This window comes from Salvelinus fontinalis, chromosome 3, assembly GCF_029448725.1.
Source record: "Salvelinus fontinalis isolate EN_2023a chromosome 3, ASM2944872v1, whole genome shotgun sequence".
Classification (NCBI taxonomy): Eukaryota; Metazoa; Chordata; class Actinopteri; order Salmoniformes; family Salmonidae; genus Salvelinus; species Salvelinus fontinalis.
In genome coordinates, this window is record NC_074667.1 from 43,406,765 (window position 1) to 43,421,717 (window position 14,953).

General features: G+C 41.7%; 1 protein-coding gene across 1 annotated transcript; it reads right to left on the reverse strand.

The window, feature by feature from the left end:
* Positions 1-209: 209 nt before the first annotated feature.
* LOC129851553 (mucin-2-like) lies at positions 210-12,410 on the reverse strand. Its single transcript, XM_055918170.1, has 4 exons — positions 11,806-12,410; positions 2,473-3,003; positions 675-1,053; positions 210-300 (listed from the first exon to the last, which is right to left on the reverse strand). Exons 1-4 carry the CDS (start codon positions 12,272-12,274, stop codon positions 210-212), a joined length of 1,470 nt encoding a protein of 489 aa, XP_055774145.1. The 5' UTR covers positions 12,275-12,410.
* Between the last annotated feature and the right edge of the window lie 2,543 nt (positions 12,411-14,953).

Genomic DNA, 14,953 nt, shown 5'->3' on the forward strand with positions numbered 1-14,953 from the left:
TATGTGTAGTGGAGGGGGACGTCAATGATTCAGTTGTCTTCGGAGAGTTTGGAGTTGTGAATGGTGTGGACAGATTACCTTCTGGGGTTGAGACCATATCTGTAATTTCCATTGAAGTTTGCCTTTTACTTGTGGACACAATGTCTTCACTTGTCATCTCTGTTGAATATATTTCCAAAGTCGATTGTGACATACTTGATGTTGACAATCTATTGTTGGTTGAACTCGTATGTTGAGTCCTGTGAGACTCCATTGATGTGGGGATTGATGTGCTTTGGGTTTGCGTTGCAGTTCCCTTTTCTGTTGTAATAGGAGGTTGGAATGTTATGTCTGGAGTGGAGGAGGACGTCACTGATTCCATTGTTTTTGTAGAATTTGTAGTTGTGAATGATGTGGAAAGATTATCTTCTGCAGTTGAGACCACAGCTGTACTTTCCATTGACGATTGGCTTGTTCTTGTTGACCCGTGTTCTCCAGTAGCCATCTCAGTTGAAGACATTTCCAAAGTGGATTGTGACATACCCGATGTTGACAATATGTTGGTGGTTGGACTGTTGTACTCAGTTGTTTGAGACTCCATTGGGGTAGTGATGGTTGTGCTTTGGGTTTGATTTACAGTTACGTCTTGTCCTGTAAAAACAGGTAAGGATGTTATGTGTGTAGTGGAGGGGGACGTCAATGATTCAGTTGTCTTCGGAGAGTTTGTAGTTGTGAATGGTGTAGAAATATGATCTTCTGCAGTCGAGACCATAGCTGTACTTTCCATTGAAGGATGGCTTGTGGAACCATGTTCTTTAGTAGACATCTCAATTGAAGACATCTCAGAAGTGGATTGTGACATTCCTGAAGTTGACAATTTGTTGGTGGTTGGACTGGTTTCTTGAGTTGTTTGAGACTCCATTGAGGTTGAGATTGATGTGCTTTGGGTTTGATTTACAGTTACGTCTTGTTCTGTAATAACAGGGTAGGATGTTATATGTGTAGTGGAGGGGGACGTCAATGATTCAGTTGTCTTCGGAGAGTTTGGAGTTGTGAATGGTGTGGACAGATTACCTTCTGGGGTTGAGACCATATCTGTAATTTCCATTGAAGTTTGCCTTTTACTTGTGGACACAATGTCTTCACTTGTCATCTCTGTTGAATATATTTCCAAAGTCGATTGTGACATACTTGATGTTGACAATCTATTGTTGGTTGAACTCGTATGTTGAGTCCTGTGAGACTCCATTGATGTGGGGATTGATGTGCTTTGGGTTTGCGTTGCAGTTCCCTTTTCTGTTGTAATAGGAGGTTGGAATGTTATGTCTGGAGTGGAGGAGGACGTCACTGATTCCATTGTTTTTGTAGAATTTGTAGTTGTGAATGATGTGGAAAGATTATCTTCTGCAGTTGAGACCACAGCTGTACTTTCCATTGACGATTGGCTTGTTCTTGTTGACCCGTGTTCTCCAGTAGCCATCTCAGTTGAAGACATTTCCAAAGTGGATTGTGACATACCCGATGTTGACAATATGTTGGTGGTTGGACTGTTGTACTCAGTTGTTTGAGACTCCATTGGGGTAGTGATGGTTGTGATTTGGGTTTGATTTACAGTTACGTCTTGTCCTGTAATAACAGGGTAGGATGTTATGTGTGTAGTGGAGGGGGACGTCAATGATTCAGTTGTCTTCGGAGAGTTTGTAGTTGTGAATGGTGTAGAAATATGATCTTCTGCAGTCGAGACCACAGCTGTACTTTCCATTGAAGGATGGCTTGTGGAACCATGTTCTTTAGTAGACATCTCAATTGAAGACATCTCAGAAGTGGATTGTGACATTCCTGAAGTTGACAATTTGTTGGTGGTTGGACTAGTTTCTTGAGTTGTTTGAGACTCCATTGAGGTTGAGATTGATGTGCTTTGGGTTTGATTTACAGTTACGTCTTGTTCTGTAATAACAGGGTAGGATGTTATATGTGTAGTGGAGGGGGACGTCAATGATTCAGTTGTCTTCGGAGAGTTTGTAGTTGTGAATGGTGTGGACAGATTACCTTCTGGGGTTGAGACCATATCTGTAATTTCCATTGAAGTTTGCCTTGTACTTGTGGACACAATGTCTTCACTTGTCATCTCTGTTGAAGATATTTCCAAAGTCGATTGTGACATACTTGATGTTGACAATCTATTGTTGGTTGAACTCGTATGTTGAGTCCTGTGAGACTCCATTGATGTGGGGATTGATGTGCTTTGGGTTTGCGTTGCAGTTCCCTTTTCTGTTGTAATAGGAGGTTGGAATGTTATGTCTGGAGTGGAGGAGGACGTCACTGATTCCATTGTTTTTGTAGAATTTGTAGTTGTGAATGATGTGGAAAGATTATCTTCTGCAGTTGAGACCACAGCTGTACTTTCCATTGACGATTGGCTTGTTCTTGTTGACCCGTGTTCTCCAGTAGCCATCTCAGTTGAAGACATTTCCAAAGTGGATTGTGACATACCCGATGTTGACAATATGTTGGTGGTTGGACTGTTGTACTCAGTTGTTTGAGACTCCATTGGGGTAGTGATGGTTGTGCTTTGGGTTTGATTTACAGTTACGTCTTGTCCTGTAAAAACAGGTAAGGATGTTATATGTGTAGTGGAGGGGGACGTCAATGATTCAGTTGTCTTCGGAGAGTTTGTAGTTGTGAATGGTGTAGAAATATGATCTTCTGCAGTCGAGACCATAGCTGTACTTTCCATTGAAGGATGGCTTGTGGAACCATGTTCTTTAGTAGACATCTCAATTGAAGACATCTCAGAAGTGGATTGTGACATTCCTGAAGTTGACAATTTGTTGGTGGTTGGACTGGTTTCTTGAGTTGTTTGAGACTCCATTGAGGTTGAGATTGATGTGCTTTGGGTTTGATTTACAGTTACGTCTTGTTCTGTAATAACAGGGTAGGATGTTATATGTGTAGTGGAGGGGGACGTCAATGATTCAGTTGTCTTCGGAGAGTTTGGAGTTGTGAATGGTGTGGACAGATTACCTTCTGGGGTTGAGACCATATCTGTAATTTCCATTGAAGTTTGCCTTTTACTTGTGGACACAATGTCTTCACTTGTCATCTCTGTTGAATATATTTCCAAAGTCGATTGTGACATACTTGATGTTGACAATCTATTGTTGGTTGAACTCGTATGTTGAGTCCTGTGAGACTCCATTGATGTGGGGATTGATGTGCTTTGGGTTTGCGTTGCAGTTCCCTTTTCTGTTGTAATAGGAGGTTGGAATGTTATGTCTGGAGTGGAGGAGGACGTCACTGATTCCATTGTTTTTGTAGAATTTGTAGTTGTGAATGATGTGGAAAGATTATCTTCTGCAGTTGAGACCACAGCTGTACTTTCCATTGACGATTGGCTTGTTCTTGTTGACCCGTGTTCTCCAGTAGCCATCTCAGTTGAAGACATTTCCAAAGTGGATTGTGACATACCCGATGTTGACAATATGTTGGTGGTTGGACTGTTGTACTCAGTTGTTTGAGACTCCATTGGGGTAGTGATGGTTGTGATTTGGGTTTGATTTACAGTTACGTCTTGTCCTGTAATAACAGGGTAGGATGTTATGTGTGTAGTGGAGGGGGACGTCAATGATTCAGTTGTCTTCGGAGAGTTTGTAGTTGTGAATGGTGTAGAAATATGATCTTCTGCAGTCGAGACCACAGCTGTACTTTCCATTGAAGGATGGCTTGTGGAACCATGTTCTTTAGTAGACATCTCAATTGAAGACATCTCAGAAGTGGATTGTGACATTCCTGAAGTTGACAATTTGTTGGTGGTTGGACTAGTTTCTTGAGTTGTTTGAGACTCCATTGAGGTTGAGATTGATGTGCTTTGGGTTTGATTTACAGTTACGTCTTGTTCTGTAATAACAGGGTAGGATGTTATATGTGTAGTGGAGGGGGACGTCAATGATTCAGTTGTCTTCGGAGAGTTTGGAGTTGTGAATGGTGTGGACAGATTACCTTCTGGGGTTGAGACCATATCTGTAATTTCCATTGAAGTTTGCCTTGTACTTGTGGACACAATGTCTTCACTTGTCATCTCTGTTGAAGATATTTCCAAAGTCGATTGTGACATACTTGATGTTGACAATCTATTGTTGGTTGAACTCGTATGTTGAGTCCTGTGAGACTCCATTGATGTGGGGATTGATGTGCTTTGGGTTTGCGTTGCAGTTCCCTTTTCTGTTGTAATAGGAGGTTGGAATGTTATGTCTGGAGTGGAGGAGGACGTCACTGATTCCATTGTTTTTGTAGAATTTGTAGTTGTGAATGATGTGGAAAGATTATCTTCTGCAGTTGAGACCACAGCTGTACTTTCCATTGACGATTGGCTTGTTCTTGTTGACCCGTGTTCTCCAGTAGCCATCTCAGTTGAAGACATTTCCAAAGTGGATTGTGACATACCCGATGTTGACAATATGTTGGTGGTTGGACTGTTGTACTCAGTTGTTTGAGACTCCATTGGGGTAGTGATGGTTGTGCTTTGGGTTTGATTTACAGTTACGTCTTGTCCTGTAAAAACAGGTAAGGATGTTATATGTGTAGTGGAGGGGGACGTCAATGATTCAGTTGTCTTCGGAGAGTTTGTAGTTGTGAATGGTGTAGAAATATGATCTTCTGCAGTCGAGACCATAGCTGTACTTTCCATTGAAGGATGGCTTGTGGAACCATGTTCTTTAGTAGACATCTCAATTGAAGACATCTCAGAAGTGGATTGTGACATTCCTGAAGTTGACAATTTGTTGGTGGTTGGACTGGTTTCTTGAGTTGTTTGAGACTCCATTGAGGTTGAGATTGATGTGCTTTGGGTTTGATTTACAGTTACGTCTTGTTCTGTAATAACAGGGTAGGATGTTATATGTGTAGTGGAGGGGGACGTCAATGATTCAGTTGTCTTCGGAGAGTTTGGAGTTGTGAATGGTGTGGACAGATTACCTTCTGGGGTTGAGACCATATCTGTAATTTCCATTGAAGTTTGCCTTTTACTTGTGGACACAATGTCTTCACTTGTCATCTCTGTTGAATATATTTCCAAAGTCGATTGTGACATACTTGATGTTGACAATCTATTGTTGGTTGAACTCGTATGTTGAGTCCTGTGAGACTCCATTGATGTGGGGATTGATGTGCTTTGGGTTTGCGTTGCAGTTCCCTTTTCTGTTGTAATAGGAGGTTGGAATGTTATGTCTGGAGTGGAGGAGGACGTCACTGATTCCATTGTTTTTGTAGAATTTGTAGTTGTGAATGATGTGGAAAGATTATCTTCTGCAGTTGAGACCACAGCTGTACTTTCCATTGACGATTGGCTTGTTCTTGTTGACCCGTGTTCTCCAGTAGCCATCTCAGTTGAAGACATTTCCAAAGTGGATTGTGACATACCCGATGTTGACAATATGTTGGTGGTTGGACTGTTGTACTCAGTTGTTTGAGACTCCATTGGGGTAGTGATGGTTGTGATTTGGGTTTGATTTACAGTTACGTCTTGTCCTGTAATAACAGGGTAGGATGTTATGTGTGTAGTGGAGGGGGACGTCAATGATTCAGTTGTCTTCGGAGAGTTTGTAGTTGTGAATGGTGTAGAAATATGATCTTCTGCAGTCGAGACCACAGCTGTACTTTCCATTGAAGGATGGCTTGTGGAACCATGTTCTTTAGTAGACATCTCAATTGAAGACATCTCAGAAGTGGATTGTGACATTCCTGAAGTTGACAATTTGTTGGTGGTTGGACTAGTTTCTTGAGTTGTTTGAGACTCCATTGAGGTTGAGATTGATGTGCTTTGGGTTTGATTTACAGTTACGTCTTGTTCTGTAATAACAGGGTAGGATGTTATATGTGTAGTGGAGGGGGACGTCAATGATTCAGTTGTCTTCGGAGAGTTTGTAGTTGTGAATGGTGTGGACAGATTACCTTCTGGGGTTGAGACCATATCTGTAATTTCCATTGAAGTTTGCCTTGTACTTGTGGACACAATGTCTTCACTTGTCATCTCTGTTGAAGATATTTCCAAAGTCGATTGTGACATACTTGATGTTGACAATCTATTGTTGGTTGAACTCGTATGTTGAGTCCTGTGAGACTCCATTGATGTGGGGATTGATGTGCTTTGGGTTTGCGTTGCAGTTCCCTTTTCTGTTGTAATAGGAGGTTGGAATGTTATGTCTGGAGTGGAGGAGGACGTCACTGATTCCATTGTTTTTGTAGAATTTGTAGTTGTGAATGATGTGGAAAGATTATCTTCTGCAGTTGAGACCACAGCTGTACTTTCCATTGACGATTGGCTTGTTCTTGTTGACCCGTGTTCTCCAGTAGCCATCTCAGTTGAAGACATTTCCAAAGTGGATTGTGACATACCCGATGTTGACAATATGTTGGTGGTTGGACTGTTGTACTCAGTTGTTTGAGACTCCATTGGGGTAGTGATGGTTGTGCTTTGGGTTTGATTTACAGTTACGTCTTGTCCTGTAAAAACAGGTAAGGATGTTATATGTGTAGTCGAGGGGGACGTCAATGATTCAGTTGTCTTCGGAGAGTTTGTAGTTGTGAATGGTGTAGAAATATGATCTTCTGCAGTCGAGACCATAGCTGTACTTTCCATTGAAGGATGGCTTGTGGAACCATGTTCTTTAGTAGACATCTCAATTGAAGACATCTCAGAAGTGGATTGTGACATTCCTGAAGTTGACAATTTGTTGGTGGTTGGACTGGTTTCTTGAGTTGTTTGAGACTCCATTGAGGTTGAGATTGATGTGCTTTGGGTTTGATTTACAGTTACGTCTTGTTCTGTAATAACAGGGTAGGATGTTATATGTGTAGTGGAGGGGGACGTCAATGATTCAGTTGTCTTCGGAGAGTTTGGAGTTGTGAATGGTGTGGACAGATTACCTTCTGGGGTTGAGACCATATCTGTAATTTCCATTGAAGTTTGCCTTTTACTTGTGGACACAATGTCTTCACTTGTCATCTCTGTTGAATATATTTCCAAAGTCGATTGTGACATACTTGATGTTGACAATCTATTGTTGGTTGAACTCGTATGTTGAGTCCTGTGAGACTCCATTGATGTGGGGATTGATGTGCTTTGGGTTTGCGTTGCAGTTCCCTTTTCTGTTGTAATAGGAGGTTGGAATGTTATGTCTGGAGTGGAGGAGGACGTCACTGATTCCATTGTTTTTGTAGAATTTGTAGTTGTGAATGATGTGGAAAGATTATCTTCTGCAGTTGAGACCACAGCTGTACTTTCCATTGACGATTGGCTTGTTCTTGTTGACCCGTGTTCTCCAGTAGCCATCTCAGTTGAAGACATTTCCAAAGTGGATTGTGACATACCCGATGTTGACAATATGTTGGTGGTTGGACTGTTGTACTCAGTTGTTTGAGACTCCATTGGGGTGGTGATGGTTGTGCTTTGGGTTTGATTTACAGTTACGTCTTGTCCTGTAAAAACAGGTAAGGATGTTATATGTGTAGTGGAGGGGGACGTCAATGATTCAGTTGTCTTCGGAGAGTTTGTAGTTGTGAATGGTGTAGAAATATGATCTTCTGCAGTCGAGACCATAGCTGTACTTTCCATTGAAGGATGGCTTGTGGAACCATGTTCTTTAGTAGACATCTCAATTGAAGACATCTCAGAAGTGGATTGTGACATTCCTGAAGTTGACAATTTGTTGGTGGTTGGACTGGTTTCTTGAGTTGTTTGAGACTCCATTGAGGTTGAGATTGATGTGCTTTGGGTTTGATTTACAGTTACGTCTTGTTCTGTAATAACAGGGTAGGATGTTATATGTGTAGTGGAGGGGGACGTCAATGATTCAGTTGTCTTCGGAGAGTTTGGAGTTGTGAATGGTGTGGACAGATTACCTTCTGGGGTTGAGACCATATCTGTAATTTCCATTGAAGTTTGCCTTTTACTTGTGGACACAATGTCTTCACTTGTCATCTCTGTTGAATATATTTCCAAAGTCGATTGTGACATACTTGATGTTGACAATCTATTGTTGGTTGAACTCGTATGTTGAGTCCTGTGAGACTCCATTGATGTGGGGATTGATGTGCTTTGGGTTTGCGTTGCAGTTCCCTTTTCTGTTGTAATAGGAGGTTGGAATGTTATGTCTGGAGTGGAGGAGGACGTCACTGATTCCATTGTCTTTGTGGAATTTGTAGTTGTGAATGATGTGGAAAGATTATCTTCTGCAGTTGAGACCACAGCTGTACTTTCCATTGACGATTGGCTTGTTCTTGTTGACCCGTGTTCTCCAGTAGCCATCTCAGTTGAAGACATTTCCAAAGTGGATTGTGACATACCCGATGTTGACAATATGTTGGTGGTTGGACTGTTGTACTCAGTTGTTTGAGACTCCATTGGGGTAGTGATGGTTGTGATTTGGGTTTGATTTACAGTTACGTCTTGTCCTGTAATAACAGGGTAGGATGTTATGTGTGTAGTGGAGGGGGACGTCAATGATTCAGTTGTCTTCGGAGAGTTTGTAGTTGTGAATGGTGTAGAAATATGATCTTCTGCAGTCGAGACCACAGCTGTACTTTCCATTGAAGGATGGCTTGTGGAACCATGTTCTTTAGTAGACATCTCAATTGAAGACATCTCAGAAGTGGATTGTGACATTCCTGAAGTTGACAATTTGTTGGTGGTTGGACTGGTTTCTTGAGTTGTTTGAGACTCCATTGAGGTTGAGATTGATGTGCTTTGGGTTTGATTTACAGTTACGTCTTGTTCTGTAATAACAGGGTAGGATGTTATATGTGTAGTGGAGGGGGACGTCAATGATTCAGTTGTCTTCGGAGAGTTTGGAGTTGTGAATGGTGTGGACAGATTACCTTCTGGGGTTGAGACCATATCTGTAATTTCCATTGAAGTTTGCCTTTTACTTGTGGACACAATGTCTTCACTTGTCATCTCTGTTGAATATATTTCCAAAGTCGATTGTGACATACTTGATGTTGACAATCTATTGTTGGTTGAACTCGTATGTTGAGTCCTGTGAGACTCCATTGATGTGGGGATTGATGTGCTTTGGGTTTGCGTTGCAGTTCCCTTTTCTGTTGTAATAGGAGGTTGGAATGTTATGTCTGGAGTGGAGGAGGACGTCACTGATTCCATTGTCTTTGTGGAATTTGTAGTTGTGAATGATGTGGAAAGATTATCTTCTGCAGTTGAGACCACAGCTGTACTTTCCATTGACGATTGGCTTGTTCTTGTTGACCCGTGTTCTCCAGTAGCCATCTCAGTTGAAGACATTTCCAAAGTGGATTGTGACATACCCGATGTTGACAATATGTTGGTGGTTGGACTGTTGTACTCAGTTGTTTGAGACTCCATTGGGGTAGTGATGGTTGTGATTTGGGTTTGATTTACAGTTACGTCTTGTCCTGTAATAACAGGGTAGGATGTTATGTGTGTAGTGGAGGGGGACGTCAATGATTCAGTTGTCTTCGGAGAGTTTGTAGTTGTGAATGGTGTAGAAATATGATCTTCTGCAGTCGAGACCACAGCTGTACTTTCCATTGAAGGATGGCTTGTGGAACCATGTTCTTTAGTAGACATCTCAATTGAAGACATCTCAGAAGTGGATTGTGACATTCCTGAAGTTGACAATTTGTTGGTGGTTGGACTGGTTTCTTGAGTTGTTTGAGACTCCATTGAGGTTGAGATTGATGTGCTTTGGGTTTGATTTACAGTTACGTCTTGTTCTGTAATAACAGGGTAGGATGTTATATGTGTAGTGGAGGGGGACGTCAATGATTCAGTTGTCTTCGGAGAGTTTGGAGTTGTGAATGGTGTGGACAGATTACCTTCTGGGGTTGAGACCATATCTGTAATTTCCATTGAAGTTTGCCTTGTACTTGTGGACACAATGTCTTCACTTGTCATCTCTGTTGAAGATATTTCCAAAGTCGATTGTGACATACTTGATGTTGACAATCTATTGTTGGTTGAACTCGTATGTTGAGTCCTGTGAGACTCCATTGATGTGGGGATTGATGTGCTTTGGGTTTGCGTTGCAGTTCCCTTTTCTGTTGTAATAGGAGGTTGGAATGTTATGTCTGGAGTGGAGGAGGACGTCACTGATTCCATTGTCTTTGTGGAATTTGTAGTTGTGAATGATGTGGAAAGATTATCTTCTGCAGTTGAGACCACAGCTGTACTTTCCATTGACGATTGGCTTGTTCTTGTTGACCCGTGTTCTCCAGTAGCCATCTCAGTTGAAGACATTTCCAAAGTGGATTGTGACATACCCGATGTTGACAATATGTTGGTGGTTGGACTGTTGTACTCAGTTGTTTGAGACTCCATTGGGGTAGTGATGGTTGTGATTTGGGTTTGATTTACAGTTACGTCTTGTCCTGTAATAACAGGGTAGGATGTTATGTGTGTAGTGGAGGGGGACGTCAATGATTCAGTTGTCTTCGGAGAGTTTGTAGTTGTGAATGGTGTAGAAATATGATCTTCTGCAGTCGAGACCACAGCTGTACTTTCCATTGAAGGATGGCTTGTGGAACCATGTTCTTTAGTAGACATCTCAATTGAAGACATCTCAGAAGTGGATTGTGACATTCCTGAAGTTGACAATTTGTTGGTGGTTGGACTGGTTTCTTGAGTTGTTTGAGACTCCATTGAGGTTGAGATTGATGTGCTTTGGGTTTGATTTACAGTTACGTCTTGTTCTGTAATAACAGGGTAGGATGTTATATGTGTAGTGGAGGGGGACGTCAATGATTCAGTTGTCTTCGGAGAGTTTGTAGTTGTGAATGGTGTGGACAGATTACCTTCTGGGGTTGAGACCATATCTGTAATTTCCATTGAAGTTTGCCTTGTACTTGTGGACACGTCTTCACTTGTCATCTCTGTTGAAGATATTTCCAAAGTCGATTGTGACATACTTGATGTTGACAATCTATTGTTGGTTGGACTCGTATGTTGAGGCCTGTTAGACTCCATTGATGTGGGGATTGATGTGCTTTGGGTTTGCGTTGCAGTTCCCTTTTCTGTTGTAATAGGAGGATGGAATGTTATGTCTATAGTGGAGGAGGACATCACTGATTCCATTGTCTTTGTGGAATTTGTAGTTGTGAATGATGTGGAAAGATTATCTTCTGCAGTTGAGACCACAGCTGTACTTTCCATTGACGATTGGCTTGTTCTTGTTGACCCGTGTTCTCCAGTAGCCATCTCAGTTGAAGACATTTCCAAAGTGGATTGTGACATACCCGATGTCGACAATATATTGGTGGTTGGACTGTTGTACTCAGTTGTTTGAGACTCCATTGGGGTAGTGATGGTTGTGCTTTTGGTTTGATTTACAGTTACGTATTGTCCTGTAAAAACAGGTAAGGATGTTATATGTGTAGTGGAGGGGGACGTCAATGATTCAGTTGTCTTCGGAGAGTTTGTAGTTGTGAATGGTGTGGACAGATTACCTTCTGGGGTTGAGACCATATCGGTAATTTCCATTGAAGTTTGCCTTGTACTTGTGGACACGTCTTCACTTGTCATCTCTGTTGAAGATATTTCCAAAGTCGATTGTGACATACTTGATGTTGACAATCTATTGTTGGTTGGACTCGTATGTTGAGGCCTGTTAGACTCCATTGATGTGGGTATTGATGTGCTTTGGGTTTGCGTTGCAGTTCCCTTTTCTGTTGTAATAGGAGGTTGGAATGTTATGTCTATAGTGGAGGAGGACATCACTGATTCCATTGTCTTTGTGGAATTTGTAGTTGTGAATGATGTGGAAAGATTGTCTTCTGCAGTTGAGACCACAGCTGTACTTTCCATTGACGATTGGCTTGTTCTTGTTGACCCGTGTTCTCCAGTAGCCATCTCAGTTGAAGACATTTCCAAAGTGGATTGTGACATACCCGATGTTGACAATATGTTGGTGGTTGGACTGTTGTACTCAGTTGTTTGAGACTCCATTGGGGTAGTGATGGTTGTGATTTGGGTTTGATTTACAGTTACGTCTTGTCCTGTAATAACAGGGTAGGATGTTATGTGTGTAGTGGAGGGGGACGTCAATGATTCAGTTGTCTTCGGAGAGTTTGTAGTTGTGAATGGTGTAGAAATATGATCTTCTGCAGTCGAGACCACAGCTGTACTTTCCATTGAAGGATGGCTTGTGGAACCATGTTCTTTAGTAGACATCTCAATTGAAGACATCTCAGAAGTGGATTGTGACATTCCTGAAGTTGACAATTTGTTGGTGGTTGGACTGGTTTCTTGAGTTGTTTGAGACTCCATTGAGGTTGAGATTGATGTGCTTTGGGTTTGATTTACAGTTACGTCTTGTTCTGTAATAACAGGGTAGGATGTTATATGTGTAGTGGAGGGGGACGTCAATGATTCAGTTGTCTTCGGAGAGTTTGGAGTTGTGAATGGTGTGGACAGATTACCTTCTGGGGTTGAGACCATATCGGTAATTTCCATTGAAGTTTGCCTTGTACTTGTGGACACAATGTCTTCACTTGTCATCTCTGTTGAAGATATTTCCAAAGTCGATTGTGACATACTTGATGTTGACAATCTATTGTTGTTTGGACTCGTATGTTGAGGCCTGTGAGACTCCATTGATGTGGGGTTTAATGTGCTTTGGGTTTGTGTTGCAGTTCCCTTTTCTGTTGTAATAGGAGGATGGAATGTTATGTCTATAGTGGAGGAGGACATCACTGATTCCATTGTCTTTGTGGAATTTGTGGTTGTGAATGATGTGGAAAGATTATCTTCTGCAGTTGAGACCACAGCTGTACTTTCCATTGACGATTGGCTTGTTCTTGTTGACCCGTGTTCTCCAGTAGCCATCTCAGTTGAAGACATTTCCAAAGTGGATTGTGACATACCCGATGTTGACAATATGTTGGTGGTTGGACTGTTGTACTCAGTTGTTTGAGACTCCATTGGGGTAGTGATGGTTGTGCTTTGGGTTTGATTTACAGTTACGTCTTGTCCTGTAAAAACAGGTAAGGATGTTATATGTGTAGTGGAGGGGGACGTCAATGATTCAGTTGTCTTCGGAGAGTTTGTAGTTGTGAATGGTGTAGAAATATGATCTTCTGCAGTCGAGACCACAGCTGTACTTTCCATTGAAGGATGGCTTGTGGAACCATGTTCTTTAGTAGACATCTCAATTGAAGACATCTCAGAAGTGGATTGTGACATTCCTGAAGTTGACAATTTGTTGGTGGTTGGACTGGTTTCTTGAGTTGTTTGAGACTCCATTGAGGTTGAGATTGATGTGCTTTGGGTTTGATTTACAGTTACGTCTTGTTCTGTAATAACAGGGTAGGATGTTATATGTGTAGTGGAGGGGGACGTCAATGATTCAGTTGTCTTCGGAGAGTTTGGAGTTGTGAATGGTGTGGACAGATTACCTTCTGGGGTTGAGACCATATCTGTAATTTCCATTGAAGTTTGCCTTGTACTTGTGGACACAATGTCTTCACTTGTCATCTCTGTTGAAGATATTTCCAAAGTCGATTGTGACATACTTGATGTTGACAATCTATTGTTGGTTGAACTCGTATGTTGAGTCCTGTGAGACTCCATTGATGTGGGGATTGATGTGCTTTGGGTTTGCGTTGCAGTTCCCTTTTCTGTTGTAATAGGAGGTTGGAATGTTATGTCTGGAGTGGAGGAGGACGTCACTGATTCCATTGTTTTTGTAGAATTTGTAGTTGTGAATGATGTGGAAAGATTATCTTCTGCAGTTGAGACCACAGCTGTACTTTCCATTGACGATTGGCTTGTTCTTGTTGACCCGTGTTCTCCAGTAGCCATCTCAGTTGAAGACATTTCCAAAGTGGATTGTGACATAGCCGATGTTGACAATATGTTGGTGGTTGGACTGTTGTACTCAGTTGTTTGAGACTCCATTGGGGTAGTGATGGTTGTACTTTGGGTTTGATTTACAGTTACGTCTTGTCCTGTAAAAACAGGTAAGGATGTTATATGTGTAGTGGAGGGGGACGTCAATGATTCAGTTGTCTTCGGAGAGTTTGTAGTTGTGAATGGTGTAGAAATATGATCTTCTGCAGTCGAGACCACAGCTGTACTTTCCATTGAAGGATGGCTTGTGGAACCATGTTCTTTAGTAGACATCTCAATTGAAGACATCTCAGAAGTGGATTGTGACATTCCTGAAGTTGACAATTTGTTGGTGGTTGGACTGGTTTCTTGAGTTGTTTGAGACTCCATTGAGGTTGAGATTGATGTGCTTTGGGTTTGATTTACAGTTACGTCTTGTTCTGTAATAACAGGGTAGGATGTTATATGTGTAGTGGAGGGGGACGTCAATGATTCAGTTGTCTTCGGAGAGTTTGGAGTTGTGAATGGTGTGGACAGATTACCTTCTGGGGTTGAGACCATATCGGTAATTTCCATTGAAGTTTGCCTTGTACTTGTGGACACAATGTCTTCACTTGTCATCTCTGTTGAAGATATTTCCAAAGTCGATTGTGACATACTTGATGTTGACAATCTATTGTTGTTTGGACTCGTATGTTGAGGCCTGTGAGACTCCATTGATGTGGGGTTTAATGTGCTTTGGGTTTGTGTTGCAGTTCCCTTTTCTGTTGTAATAGGAGGATGGAATGTTATGTCTATAGTGGAGGAGGACATCACTGATTCCATTGTCTTTGTGGAATTTGTAGTTGTGAATGATGTGGAAAGATTATCTTCTGCAGTTGAGACCACAGCTGTACTTTCCATTGACGATTGGCTTGTTCTTGTTGACCCGTGTTCTCCAGTAGCCATCTCAGTTGAAGACATTTCCAAAGTGGATTGTGACATACCCGATGTTGACAATATGTTGGTGGTTGGACTGTTGTACTCAGTTGTTTGAGACTCCATTGGGGTAGTGATGGTTGTGCTTTGGGTTTGATTTACAGTTACGTCTTGTCCTGTAAAAACAGGTAAGGATGTTAT